General features: G+C 42.3%; 2 protein-coding genes across 2 annotated transcripts; one reads left to right on the top strand and one right to left on the bottom strand.

Moving 5' to 3' along the window:
- Positions 1-1,687: 1,687 nt before the first annotated feature.
- Positions 1,688-7,092, bottom strand: pus10 (pseudouridine synthase 10). Its single transcript, XM_028411015.1, has 18 exons — positions 6,987-7,092; positions 6,581-6,715; positions 6,190-6,480; positions 6,012-6,098; positions 5,862-5,896; positions 5,643-5,757; positions 5,465-5,526; positions 5,208-5,253; positions 5,055-5,119; positions 4,888-4,973; positions 4,690-4,815; positions 4,477-4,533; positions 4,308-4,384; positions 4,095-4,150; positions 3,897-4,014; positions 3,578-3,720; positions 3,377-3,476; positions 1,688-3,294 (listed from the first exon to the last, which is right to left on the bottom strand). Exons 2-18 carry the CDS (start codon positions 6,704-6,706, stop codon positions 3,256-3,258), a joined length of 1,629 nt encoding a protein of 542 aa, XP_028266816.1. The 5' UTR covers positions 6,707-6,715; positions 6,987-7,092; the 3' UTR covers positions 1,688-3,255.
- Positions 7,093-7,290: 198 nt separating this feature from the next.
- On the top strand, positions 7,291-12,651 carry cct4 (chaperonin containing TCP1, subunit 4 (delta)). Its single transcript, XM_028411058.1, has 13 exons — positions 7,291-7,615; positions 9,008-9,060; positions 9,143-9,232; positions 9,353-9,461; positions 9,625-9,889; positions 9,973-10,105; positions 10,371-10,510; positions 10,610-10,706; positions 10,985-11,095; positions 11,209-11,339; positions 11,807-12,041; positions 12,272-12,385; positions 12,501-12,651. The coding sequence occupies exons 1-13, from the start codon at positions 7,498-7,500 to the stop codon at positions 12,513-12,515; spliced, it is 1,611 nt and encodes a 536-aa protein (XP_028266859.1). The 5' UTR covers positions 7,291-7,497; the 3' UTR covers positions 12,516-12,651.
- Positions 12,652-12,984: the final 333 nt, after the last annotated feature.

The raw sequence follows: 12,984 nt of genomic DNA, 5'->3' as shown, positions 1-12,984 counted from the left end.
CGAGGCCTTTCTCTGCTTTCTCACCGCTTCTCCACCTCTCTTCTGCTTCCTCATCATAGCCGTAGGACTAGTGGGATGGATGTTTACACAGGGAAACGTGGCTTAATGTATGTATGTATGTACTGTATGTATGTGGGACATGGGAGTCAACATTATGCTGTTATAGCTCACACACAAACCTATTTACACTCAGAAACAGAATTGTTCAGACGGAAGTCGGCAATTTGCTTCAAACTAAATCAGACGTGGTGTTTTCTTTGATGCAGATATCAGAACACAGTCGCTGTCTGGCGGCCGTTTGTCAGCATCTGTGTCCGGTGAAGCTGCTGTTCCGTCCCTTAGAGTTATGATCTTAAAGCTGCTATGATCCAAAGTTCATTTATTTATTGTCGCAAAATTTGTCAAATCTAAAGACAAGTTTGTTCAGGCTGTAAAGTCATTTTAACATGGAGGCCTGTGGAGATTGACTCGCTTTTGTAACCAGCCTTCAGTGGTCAATTGAGGAACTGCAGTTTTTGGACATTTCAGCTTGGCGTTTCCTCCTAGATATTTAAGGACTGATGTTCCTCGAGAAATTTGTCCCCAGATTTCACAGCTCTGATTAACTCCTGATGAAAGAGACTACCAAAATCATTTAGCAAATTCGTTAGTTAAAATATGTGGCATTTGGGCGCTTTTAAATTCGTAACAAAGACTAGTGCAAATTTGATTTTACAGATACACTGGGGAGCTAAACAAATTGGTTTTGGAGCACTGTTGTGCTTTATGCTTTCACTCTGTATAAAAATACATTGATGCCCTTGAGCTCTGGCTAAGTGTTCGACAGGTTCCGCTCAGTTTGACTGTCAGACCTCGGATTCCTTTAAAGGAACTTACTCAGTATGTAGTGAGTGCTGTGAATTTACTGGGCAGACCGAAGCTAAATGGGACACTTTTTCTGAGGACCTTTGGGAACACATCCATTCTGATTTGTTTGTGAAGGATACTGCCAACTTCTGTAGGGTTCCTGCACACTCTGGAGTGATTCAGAGGAATGACTGATTGTCAGGTTTTTAAAGTTTTTTCCTGATACCCCTTCAACTGTTAAAAGAACTGCCCATGTGTACAAGAAGTGATGTAACGGGATAGACAAATGTGACTACAACATATCGAACAAGTGCATTGAAGGACTCTGAGAGCAGACAGTGCTAATGCTAACAAAATGGAGCTTGTTAGTGTTTTTAGTCAGAGGAGAGATATTAACACAGAAACACAGATATACAAAGATGGTTTTTGGATGATAAATATTAGGGAAGATTTAATTCATCACACAGAAACAAGGCTTCCAGCTCTGCACACAGGGGCTGCGGCCCTTTTATCCTGTCAGTATTATGAGAGATGTTTATTTCCACATGTTTTTTAAATCCAAACTGAGAGTATCAATGAATCACTAATCATGTCACAGATCATGAAAAAACTGAGCCATGAGACACTCATGTATGAAGACTGTGAGGACTGCAAGAAAAAACGTCTAGTCACCCCAAACTTGTTGATGTAAATATGCAATGCCTTTTGGTTCCTTTTTGGTCTTTACGGACAAGACATAAACATTGTTTTTTCTGTGTGACTGTACGTCAAGCTTGCTGATGAGAATAGCATAACAACCACAAATGACTCAAAAACTGCATTTAAGAAAAAAATTAAAGAAAAAAAAAAGAAAAAAAACATGTCAAAGACTGGACCCTTCCATTGATTTTTCTTTTTTGGGGTTCTTACCCCGACTTGACTTGCTCTCGTCTACGGAGGATGTTTCCATGGAGACAAAACCCCATCCCCGCCTTCTTTGGCGGTCCCTGAAAATGATCGACTCCTACAATTGTGTGAGGACATGACTGTAACTGTGGAGTCTACATTGTCATTCGTTTCTCTTCACCCTCTTTAAAAAGAAAAAAATACTAGTGGGACCATAGCTGACTTTTTTTTTTTCTTTCATTTTTTGCAGTGCTGGTTTCATCAGGTTCCAATCCCATCATTCCTTGCTCCCCCTTGCCCCTTTTTTTGTACCATAGTGTTTGTTTAATTTATGTTTGTCATTCTAGACGGTGTTATCTTGTATGTTGTTAAAAAGGCACCTCTTGAAATTCGCTGAAGGATGATGATGATGATGATGATGATGATAATGGATGAATTAACTTAAGTCTTTTTCTCCTTTTTTTTGGATCATTTGCTTGTTTGTTTTCTTACCAAAACATTAGGGCAAGAACCCAGTAGTGGACTTGCATTGCCGTGGTAGTATTTATTTTGAATTAAATTAAAAAGAAATACATTTCAGGGTTTCTGCTGTCATGACTCTTTATTTCACATATTATTGGCCCCTCAGAAGAAAATTGACTCATGTTGCCTAGGGACATGAACCTGTTTGTAGTTTCCTATCCTGCAGATTTAAACGCAAAAAACATTGGTTTATAGACAAATATTGTTTCAATTCACGACCAATCACAGAGGTCAGTTACCCCTCATTGCCACACAGGACTCGACAAACCTATTATGATAAAATGCACCTTTAAAAGTTAACTGAAACCAGATGAAGCTTGAAGGATAAAGGAATTATTTGCAAAGGTTTACATTTCTAACTTAATTTGTGATTAATGATTACTCACTAATCTGATGGCAATTCTGCCTTGACTGAGGTCACAAGTCCATCTCTCCCTTTTTATGAAAAGGGGTGAGAGGTGGGGTACACCGGACATGTCACTAGTCTATAACAGCGCTAACATACATGTCTTTAGTATGTGGGAGGAAGCTGGAGAACATGCAGAAAACCCACCAGACATACAGAACACACACAGTCAGGTCAAATCAGAAACTCTTGATATGTCCTACAAAGTCACTACAAACATGTTTTAACTTGAAAACCAACCGATGTATATTTTACTGAAGAAAAAACATATTTGCATGTAGCTTTATATCATGGCTACTGTTACAAAAATAACTTTTTGAACTAGACACCAAAATGAGGCCACTGTTAGGTGTCATAAAACATCTTCTGTCATCTAACTAAAGTTACATTTCATTTTCAGAACCAAAGCAGGCATCTCAGAGCCTCCCAGCAGGACGGCCTGGCCACAGTTCAGGAAATCTTCACCACTCTTACATACTCTGTACCGCACTCCGAACTGAGTCTGCTCTTAGTGTCTCCTGCTGGCCGGCTGCTGATGGAACCTGCAGGGTCACCAGTTACAGGATGAGTCCAGCGTCAGTGTGGCAGGGCGGCGTTCACTCTGGTATGGCAGGTGGCCAGTCCACATCCACAGACTGAAAGAGGAAACATGTTGGATTCAGCATGCAATAACATGAAGCCGTTCTGTAAATTAAACGTGTGTTTGATTGCTCCCACCTCCACGTCCAGCTCAAGGATGTCTGTGTCCGTCTTTAGCAGCTGACACAGATTTGGTTTGGTGCGGCCAAAGTCTCCGTGGACAAACTCTTTAATGTAACTGTTGGTGGAGGATTAAGGAGCTTTTTCAGAGGTTAAAGCACAAGTTTAATACATGAAATGATTTTAAATGAGAAACTAAAAGATTTAAAGTGAAGATACGTCCCAGCCTGTGTCTTCAGGCCCAGGTAGAAGTGATGTGGGTCCACGTAGCGGGTGTTCATGCTGTGAATGACACGCTGTCGGACAGCCAGTGCCCGCCGGTGCAGAACCCTCAGAGGAGTCTTCTGGTCCAGAGTCAGATCCTGTGGAGAACAGTCAGATTACAGCTTCCTGATTTTTGCTTGTTTTTACGTTACTTACTGCTTATTATCAGATTGCAAAGCTTTTGGATACATAATTCTACGACCAACTGGCCAGATTAAAAATGACCCTGCTAAACGTCTCCTCTAATCTCTAATCCAACTGTTATTGTAGTGACCTTGATGTCATCAATGAAGGTGATGTCTTCCCTCTGGACGGGTTTCTGGGTCCAGATGAGTGCTGTGTATGACTTGGTCTTCTCCTCTTCTCCCTCCTTCATCCGACTCATAGCCTCTCTGCAGGTCACACACACACACAGCTCTATGTCAGCTCTCTATAGCATCTTTGTAGCTGAAGATTCAATGCAGTTTCTCACCTTGTAACAATCTGCAGGTCTCTCACTCTGATTTTGTCTGAGGATTTGTTAATGGTCTAGAAAAACAAAAAACAAGAGAGGGTCAGTAATTTAAAAGTATTTTCTCTACTTACGCTCATGTAGGACATAAAAGCTGCATGGGTGTAATTGGAGAAAGTAATAAGTTATGATTTAATCTATAAATAAAGCAGATTATATTTTCAAAAACACCACCTCCTGTAGCTGCTTTATCTCTGCCGTACTGAATCTGCATCTGTGAGGATTCAGCAGCTCCATCGCAAATGGACGTCCTATAGAATGAAACCAAATATGCAAGGTAAGAGTTTAGTCTTCATGTGTTCGGTGATGAATTTCTGTACAAGCACCTGTTCAAAGATCTCACCATTCCCAAGGGTTCGGACATCCACATCTTCTCTGCCAGATGAGGAGAAATTAAATCCTGTAACCCAGACCAACACGTCAACCTTGTGATGCAGCAGATGTAAAATGTGAAAGGGTCTGTGGCTAAGTGGTAAATGGATCTGATCACTATAAAACGTCTGAAACATCCAGCTAGTGTCAAACTTTAACAAGAACAAAAAGTCCCTCCTCTCACCATCAGCTCTGAAGGTAGACAGGATGGGTGCTGCGATCAGCTCCTCCACTGAGGACTCCATCCTCCTCTCTCCATCGATCACCCAGGGAGTCTGCGGCAGACTGCGGCAGAACTTGTTGTACCTCCCTGAAGATCCAGAGGAAAAAAATCCTTATTCTGTTTTAAATGTTTGAAGATGTTTTAAGTGTCCTTCCTTACCAGCTATAAAGACAGACACGTGGAGACACTGGATGTCCTGAGGGGTGCAACTGCTGGTTGGTTGTGTTGGAGGACATGGATAGTGTCTGGAGAAAATAAAAAAAAAATAAAAATCAGACAGCTTCTGGAAAAAATATCACAAAGTGAACAATAAAAATAGTTCTTACTTCAGAAATCTGGCATCAGATATCTTTTCTAGAGCTTTGACCACTGCCATCCGCGTGAACACAGACTGCAAACAGGAAGTGACAGATTGTAAAAAACAATGTGAGACTTTAGACTCAGACTTTGAAAACGAATTCAAAAGTCCATGAACTCACCTGTTTGTTCTTGGTGGGTTTGAAGCAGTCAGGACAAGTCGTTGCTCTGTGAGTAGGTTAAAAACAGAAGTTAGAATCTCAGATATCAGCTACATGACACTTCTACACCTTCATGCCCGTCTTTCCTGTACATACATATTCAGGGCAAAAACAAACATGTGAGCGTGTAGTTTGTTTATATTAGGTTATATGAATGTATGTGACCTGCCTACTCCTGGTGCAGCTATGTGTGGGCATTTAGAAGGTTTAGGACTCACAGAAAGTGGCAATCGGTGTCTGTCTCTGGGTGAGTGAACTCCACGCCGACCTCGAATGCGCTCTGTGAAAACCAATAAAAACAGGTCAAAACAGCTGTTTATCCTTCCTGATTAAACCTTTAAAATAAAACCATTAGAACTGTATGGGTTTCTATTAAAATTGATTGACTTCCCCTACTTTGGTAACTACAGCAACACCTCCCAGCTCCTTGGCAACCTGGCCCTGCATGATCCACTTGAAAGCCTCCTTCACCTGTATGACGTCATCCTTGTCGAGCACCAAACCCTTCGCCCTGAAAAAACAAAAACAGTGTTAATTAAACCTAATTCCAAATGACTGTACACACACACACACACAGTGACGTGACCAATTAGGACTCAAAATGTGTTACTTTACCTCACTTCCTCCTTTACATGAAGCCAACAGGAGTGCTGTAAGAATTAAAACAGTGGTGGAAGAAGTAGTCAGATGTTTAACTTACAATATAATACCATTAAAAACCCCCCAAAATAAAACAATGTAGAGACTTCACTGCCACACACTGACCTCACGGACGCACAGCTGAGCAGGCAGAGACAGAGACAGCACAAGGCTGTCAAACTCATACTTTTCTGCCTTCACTGCCTCTGCTATCTGTAAAGAAATTCAACAGTATTATTCGACACTTGTCACTGTACGACTATTATTTCATGAAATCCGTAAACATTTCCCAGCACACACACACCTTTATGACCTGGATTGTGCCACAGAGTTCTTGCAGGATTCCCAAACACACCACACACAAGCGTGACTCTTCATCCTTCTGTTTGACCAATGCGGCTGAGTCTTCCTCTGACTTAGTGGCACTCACACTGGGCTCCAGTTTAGCTCTTTTACTGGGTGGATCTTCAGACGTTTCTGACAATGCTGCATCATGGGACTTGTCGTTTGTACCTGTGGACTCTGTTGCGGCACAGTCTTGGCATTTGCCGTTTTCTTCATCCACAATGAAAGCTTGTAGTTCTTCTAGTGTTTGCTGTGTAAGAAGAAAGATGGCAGGGTGGTGGGTCACACATTCCAATCTAAATACTGCTAAAGGAATACAGAGGGTGTCCTGTATGCTGAGTGTCTCTTACCTCTTGTGGCTGGCGGTAGGCGGCCTGAACACTCACGCAGCAGAATCTGAGGATACAGCGGGCGCAGCAGCCAGCTGACAGCAGCTTCCGGATGATGGGTTTATCCTTCTCTCTCAGTGGCAGCATGACTGCAGGCTGCAGGAATGAACACAGCCACTCAATCTATCCACGCTGTTAACTACACAATTTGTATTTTTAGAGAGAAAACACCAACATCTAGCTAGCTTTCGCTACACTTTTTTACACAGACATTCATTAACCGCCACACGTGTACTGACAGAAACTCACACACTGTTATTGTGGGAACTGATATCTAACACTTAGCTAAAAGCCTCCCGATTGAAGTTGTTTACGAAAACGACAAAACGACAAGTAAACTGATGTTAATCATCCGAAATTAACTCACCTGTAACAAGGGAGATTAATTCACACACTAATATCCAAAAAAGAAAGCAGTAATTGCTTAGTACTTAACATGTTCATGCAAAGGGTCTCCACTGTCTCAGTCATGAAAGGCAAAACTAATCAACCCAGAATCAGCGAAACAAAACAAAAACAGTTTTTTTACATATTGAATATTTTCCTATTGATTCGTGAGTTGATGAATAGTCATAACATTTTGATATAATTGAAATTCCTAAAGTTTAAAAATAAAAAAAATGCCTGTGAGTGAATTCTGTCAGATCGTTTATCGGCTTTTATTGTCTGATACGTCATCTTCGGGCGCCAAACAGTTTGACAGCCGGGTCCTTCTTCCCTCTGCAGCAGCCGGTGCTCTGGAAGGTTCCAATCTGGACCCGGTGGTAACCTGCTAATCTGATTCCATCCTTAGCCGAACCGCGGGGTTTCAGCTTCGGGGCTCTCCAGTCCCACTTCGAAGACTCCTCTTAACGTTTTCCGCTGATTATAGAGTCGCGATGCCCGAAGCGATGGCCGTACCAAAAGCCTTAAACGGAGGCAAAAACAAAGGAGGGGCGTATGTGGACCGCGACAAGCCGGCCCAGATTCGATACAGTAACATCTCTGCTGCCAAAGGTAAGCAAAAATATCAATGCGTTGTTATTAACTGTTAATGGTAACCCCTGAACCTTCTCTTCTAGTTACGTTTTCTTGTTTTTATTTTTGGTTGGACTGGACTGGGCAGGGCACCGTTATCTGGTCTTCCTAGTTAGTGTCATCGACCTGATGTAAAACCTCATCCTGTAAAGTCCCAAATTAACAGTCTTTACAGCGATACTACTACGTGATGTAGCGGCAGCAGGCTACAATACTAAGATTCCCTTCTCTTTTTAGTGTATTTTAATGCATTTTATTGCTTTCTGATACATTATAATTTGCGTTGCTGCCTTAGTTGTGGCTCCTAAATAAATGTACCGTAACAAGAGAGCTAATGCAAACGCATATTCATATATCTCTGGGATCAGTTCTGTGAGGCTCTCATGACTCAACACAATCTCAGCATTAGCTCCCTGGTTTCCCATAAGGATGCATACCGTATATGGGCAGAAGCAAAGTTACAAATGACCACTAGGGTTGGGCGATATTGGCAAAAAAATAAATCGCGATTAATTGTGGCATTTAGCCGATAACGATTAATTTGACGATTAATTGATGACAATTGCACTTACGGTACATGTTTTTGACTCTAAATCAGCACATTGTTCTAGCATGATACCGACAAATCATCAGTCAAGTTAGTTCAGAAAAGTCACATCAGTGATTATTTCAAGTTAAATAATGTGTCTGTGAATGAACCTGCGTTACAATCCTCCAGCGCTTAGTTTGGTCGTAGGGAGCACAATGACTAAACGTATCGTGGATTCTCGGCTGAGTGGAATTCTTTCCAATATCTGCTGGAGGAGACTTCGCTGTTGTAATTTTTCCTATCTAGCTGTGAAGTCCGTAAATAAAGATCGGATTTCATTCCTTTGATACGAGCAAAAATCCAGTTACTATGGCAACAACCAACGCTCCACGCTTCACCTAATGCATGTCGTGGCACTATATACAGCTGTAGCCGGCGTTGTGTCCTTGTCGCGCTTTCTTCGGCTTTCTTCGTGCTCCGGCTTAGGGTGACAGATGTTGAATTTATGTTAGGATCGTGCTGCTCCGCATCATTTAACTGAATACCACTGCCTTCAGCCATTATTGTTATTGTGGGCTCACAAAAATGCATCATCATGACGAGGCACTAATCGCCGTAATCAATAAGTGGCAAATATTAATCGGTGACAGTTTTTGTGACGATTAATTGCACACGATACGATTTTGCACAAGCCGAATAACCACACATTTCTGAAGTAGTACTGCCATTTTAATAAAATCACTATATTCTTGATGAAGTGCTGTACATGAAGGCTTTGTTGTGAATGAACATTGGTTGAGTTGAACATTGCCACTGTTCTGACCCTTAATGTTTTTTGACAGCTGTTGCAGATGCCATCAGAACAAGTCTGGGACCAAAAGGCATGGACAAGATGGTAAGCAGCTATCGGTTCTAAGCTAAATGTTCTCATACTTTCTGTCATACACATGAATCTAAGCACATGATGTTGTCTTCAGATCCAGGATGAAAAGGGTGATGTTACCATTACCAATGATGGGGCCACCATTCTGAAGCAGATGCAGGTGCTCCACCCTGCTGCCAAGATGGTACGTTACATTAGGGAGCACAGACGGTTCTTGGTCTTTCTGTTCACTGTTGTGATGTGTGCCCTCAGATATTTTACACCAGACACTGTTGTTAAATTCTTCAAATCTCTTGTGTTTCAGTTGGTAGAGCTGTCCAAAGCGCAAGACATTGAAGCTGGTGACGGCACCACCTCTGTTGTAGTGATTGCTGGTGCACTGCTGGATGCCTGTTCTAAATTGCTTCAGAAAGGTAAGTTGTGGGAGACGGAGGCAAAATATAAATGCAGTTAAACAGAGATGTCGATTGCAGCTATTGTATTTTTGTTGTATAAGATTAATGGCGAAATTAATTAAATTGGGAAATTTACTGGCCATTTTTAGAGGTAAAAAACGTTACAAAAACATTTTCTCAGGTATCCATCCCACCACCATCTCGGAGTCGTTCCAGAAGGCCGTCGATAAGGGTGTTGAAGTTCTGACAGCAATGAGTCGGCCGGTGCAGCTGAGTGATCGAGAGACACTACTCAACAGTGCCACCACATCACTGTGCTCCAAGGTGGTGTCGCAGTACTCCAGCTTGCTTGCGCCCATGAGTGTGGACGCCGTCATGCGAGTCATTGACCCAGCCACAGCCACAGGCGTCGACCTGCAGGACATCAGAATCATCAAGAAGCTTGGGTTAGTCTTTGTCTGCTGTTCATCAAATCATCTGTCAAGGGTTTGGCAGTTGTGGTCATATGTGTATGTTTGATTGTGTTCAGAGGGACCATTGATGACTGCGAGTTGGTGGATGGCCTGGTGCTGACCCAGAGGGTTGCTAACACTGGTGTGACCCGTGTGGAGAAGGCCAAAATTGGCCTCATCCAATTCTGCCTGTCTGCTCCCAAAACTGATGTAAGTGTGCTTGTCTGCTTCATTCTCAGCTAGTGTGTCATTTTTTGCACAGAAGAGTGCTCTTGTTGTTTTTTTTTGGAAAAAATGTATTAAATTAAGATGTATTCATACATCTGTACTGTGTCTTAACATGCCTGTCCATTTCAATATCAAAATATTGTAGAAGTGGTTCTAATGTCGCCAATCTTCAGAACTCCTTTACTAAGACCTGACATTTTGTATGTTCCAATCTCATTCAACCTGCTGCACTTTTTTGTGAACACAGATGGACAACCAGATCGTGGTCTCGGATTACACCCAGATGGACCGCGTGCTGCGGGAGGAGCGTGCTTACATCCTTAACTTGGTGAAACAAATTAAGAAATCTGGTTGCAACGTACTGTTGGTCCAGAAGTCCATCCTCAGGTACACACACACACATAGCTTATAAGCTAAAGAGAACAGATGATACAGAAGACTTGGTTTTGGTATGGGCAGTACTAATGGCAAACTGTCCCCTGATAGAGATGCTCTGAGTGACCTCGCCCTGCACTTCCTCAACAAAGTGAAGATCATGGTGGTGAAGGACATTGAGAGGGAAGACATCGAGTTCATCTGCAAGGTTAATGTTACCACGTCATCCACTGATACAATTTTTTACGGAGCTAATTTTGACATTTCTAAATCCGATTGGCAGCACCGTGTTTTCTCGTGTTCCCAATAAGTGCTCTCATGTTGGCATGTTAGTTTGGCACATATTTGATTACATGTTTAGCTTTGATTACAGTCACAAGTGTCTTATTATTTCACTGAATGTAATATACAATAACTTGACAATCTTATTTTAGAAAGTGAAACTACCTAGCACCTGTGAAATAAAACATAACTTCTATCTTTCAGACTATTGGCACTAAACCTATCGCCCACATTGACCACTTCACTCCAGAGATGCTTGGCACAGCAGAGCTGGCTGAGGAGGTCAACCTAGATGGCTCTGGCAAACTGGTCAAGGTGTGCGTTGTCTTTGTTCAGATATACTAAATGGTTTGCCTGTGCTACTTTAATAGATTTTCAATTGAAACGTCTGTGTTCTTCCAAAAAACATTTATTGGTGCTTGTTGCAGATCACAGGCTGCACCAGCCCTGGCAAGACTGTGAGCATTGTGGTTCGGGGCTCCAACAAGTTAGTGATTGAGGAGGCGGAGCGCTCCATCCACGATGCACTGTGTGTCATCCGCTGCCTGGTCAAGAAGAGGTTAGTATTTCATGTCAGAAACATTATATGTAAAGCTGACAAATAAAGAACCCACCACTCCCTGCTGAGTCAGGGATTAGCTCCAAATGTATTTATAGGTCGTTGACAGTATAGACACACACAGCCTCTGACAAAGGCGCTCTTGCATTTGTTTATCCTGCAGAAGCGTAACAAACAGAGGGACAGTACTATAGAAAGCTCACCAATTACTCCTTGTTGTTTCAACAACTTGGCTGGAGGGCATTCACACATTCATATTGAACACATAATTCATTGATATTCTGAGAAATTGACTTGCTACTTTAACTGCATTTTTAGTTAAACATTGCATGTTATTTCTATCATTTCGACTGCCAACCCAGTAAATAATGGTTCGGTGCGCATCGCCGTTATATCTTAGCTTCACTAAGAAGTTGGAGAATAAAGAGGTCATGCTATACTTAAGTGTTCTGCTCTCTGTCCTTCAGGGCTCTGATAGCAGGTGGGGGTGCTCCAGAGATCGAGCTGGCAGTGCGTCTGGCAGAGTACTCACGCACCCTGGCTGGCATGGAGGCCTACTGCGTGCGAGCGTATGCTGATGCACTGGAAGTAATTCCCTCAACGCTTGCAGAGAACGCTGGCCTGAACCCCATCTCCACTGTGACAGAGCTCCGCAACAGACATGCACAGGGAGACAAGATGGCTGGCATCAATGTCCGCAAGGTTGGCCTCTTTAAAATGCTAAACATTATCTGGTTTCGACTGCAGAAGACACTCATTTTTGCTTTTAGGAACTATTGTTGGCTCACTGCTTACTGACATTTTTCAGTGGTGCAAGGTTTAAAAAGAACAAAGAAGCCTGTACAATTGCATGAGAACCCTTTACTGAAGACTACTTGCCACACAGTCCCATTCCCAGTGTGGAGACTGATTTGCCTGGCTGTGTGTTTCAGGGAGGAATCTCCAACATCCTGGAGGAGCTTGTTGTGCAGCCCTTACTGGTCTCCATCAGTGCGCTGACACTGGCCACAGAAACAGTGCGCAGCATCCTCAAGATCGATGATGTGGTAAGACTCAATAACACATTAGCGTGGATGTGTATACCATCTTATCAAGACCCTTTTCTACAGCTCAATGCACTGTCATCTCAAGCCAGTAAAACTTTGTTTTGTCTTGTTACAGGTGAACACCCGATAAATGTCTGCAGTGAGTTCTGTCACTAAGCCTGCTCCTACTGCGAGGGCTCAGCGTGGGATTCTGTCTGTTCAGATTTCCGCTGTAGTTGTTACGTTGCATAATTTAATAAAAAAGGCTCTTTTTGGTTGACACTCCAGGTGTTGTCTGTGTGGGTATTATTTTATTTCATTTTCAAAAAGTAAAACCTCTTTCTCAAGATGGTCTTGAATACCCTGGCTTTTGTTTTAGTTAATTTAGTTTAGTAATTTTTTGATTCCCTCAATTGATTCCCAGAATATTTTGATCTTTTGTTTAGTTTTCTGCAATGGAAAATAAACACTTAGGATTCATTTTCTCGTTTGGTAAAACTTTATTATCTGTTGAATTAAATGCTCCCGTAGTTATTTCCTGTCTGTTACGTCACTTCCTTCCCAACCAAGCTTTTCCGTTGCTAGGGACTCACCTGTTGCCACACTGCTTTGGTTCCGGC

The sequence above is a fragment of the Parambassis ranga genome, chromosome 1 (assembly GCF_900634625.1).
Source record: "Parambassis ranga chromosome 1, fParRan2.1, whole genome shotgun sequence".
NCBI classification, from domain to species: domain Eukaryota; kingdom Metazoa; phylum Chordata; class Actinopteri; family Ambassidae; genus Parambassis; species Parambassis ranga.
The sequence above is the reverse complement of the archived record's forward strand: the minus strand, read 5'-3'. Positions and strand labels throughout refer to the sequence as shown.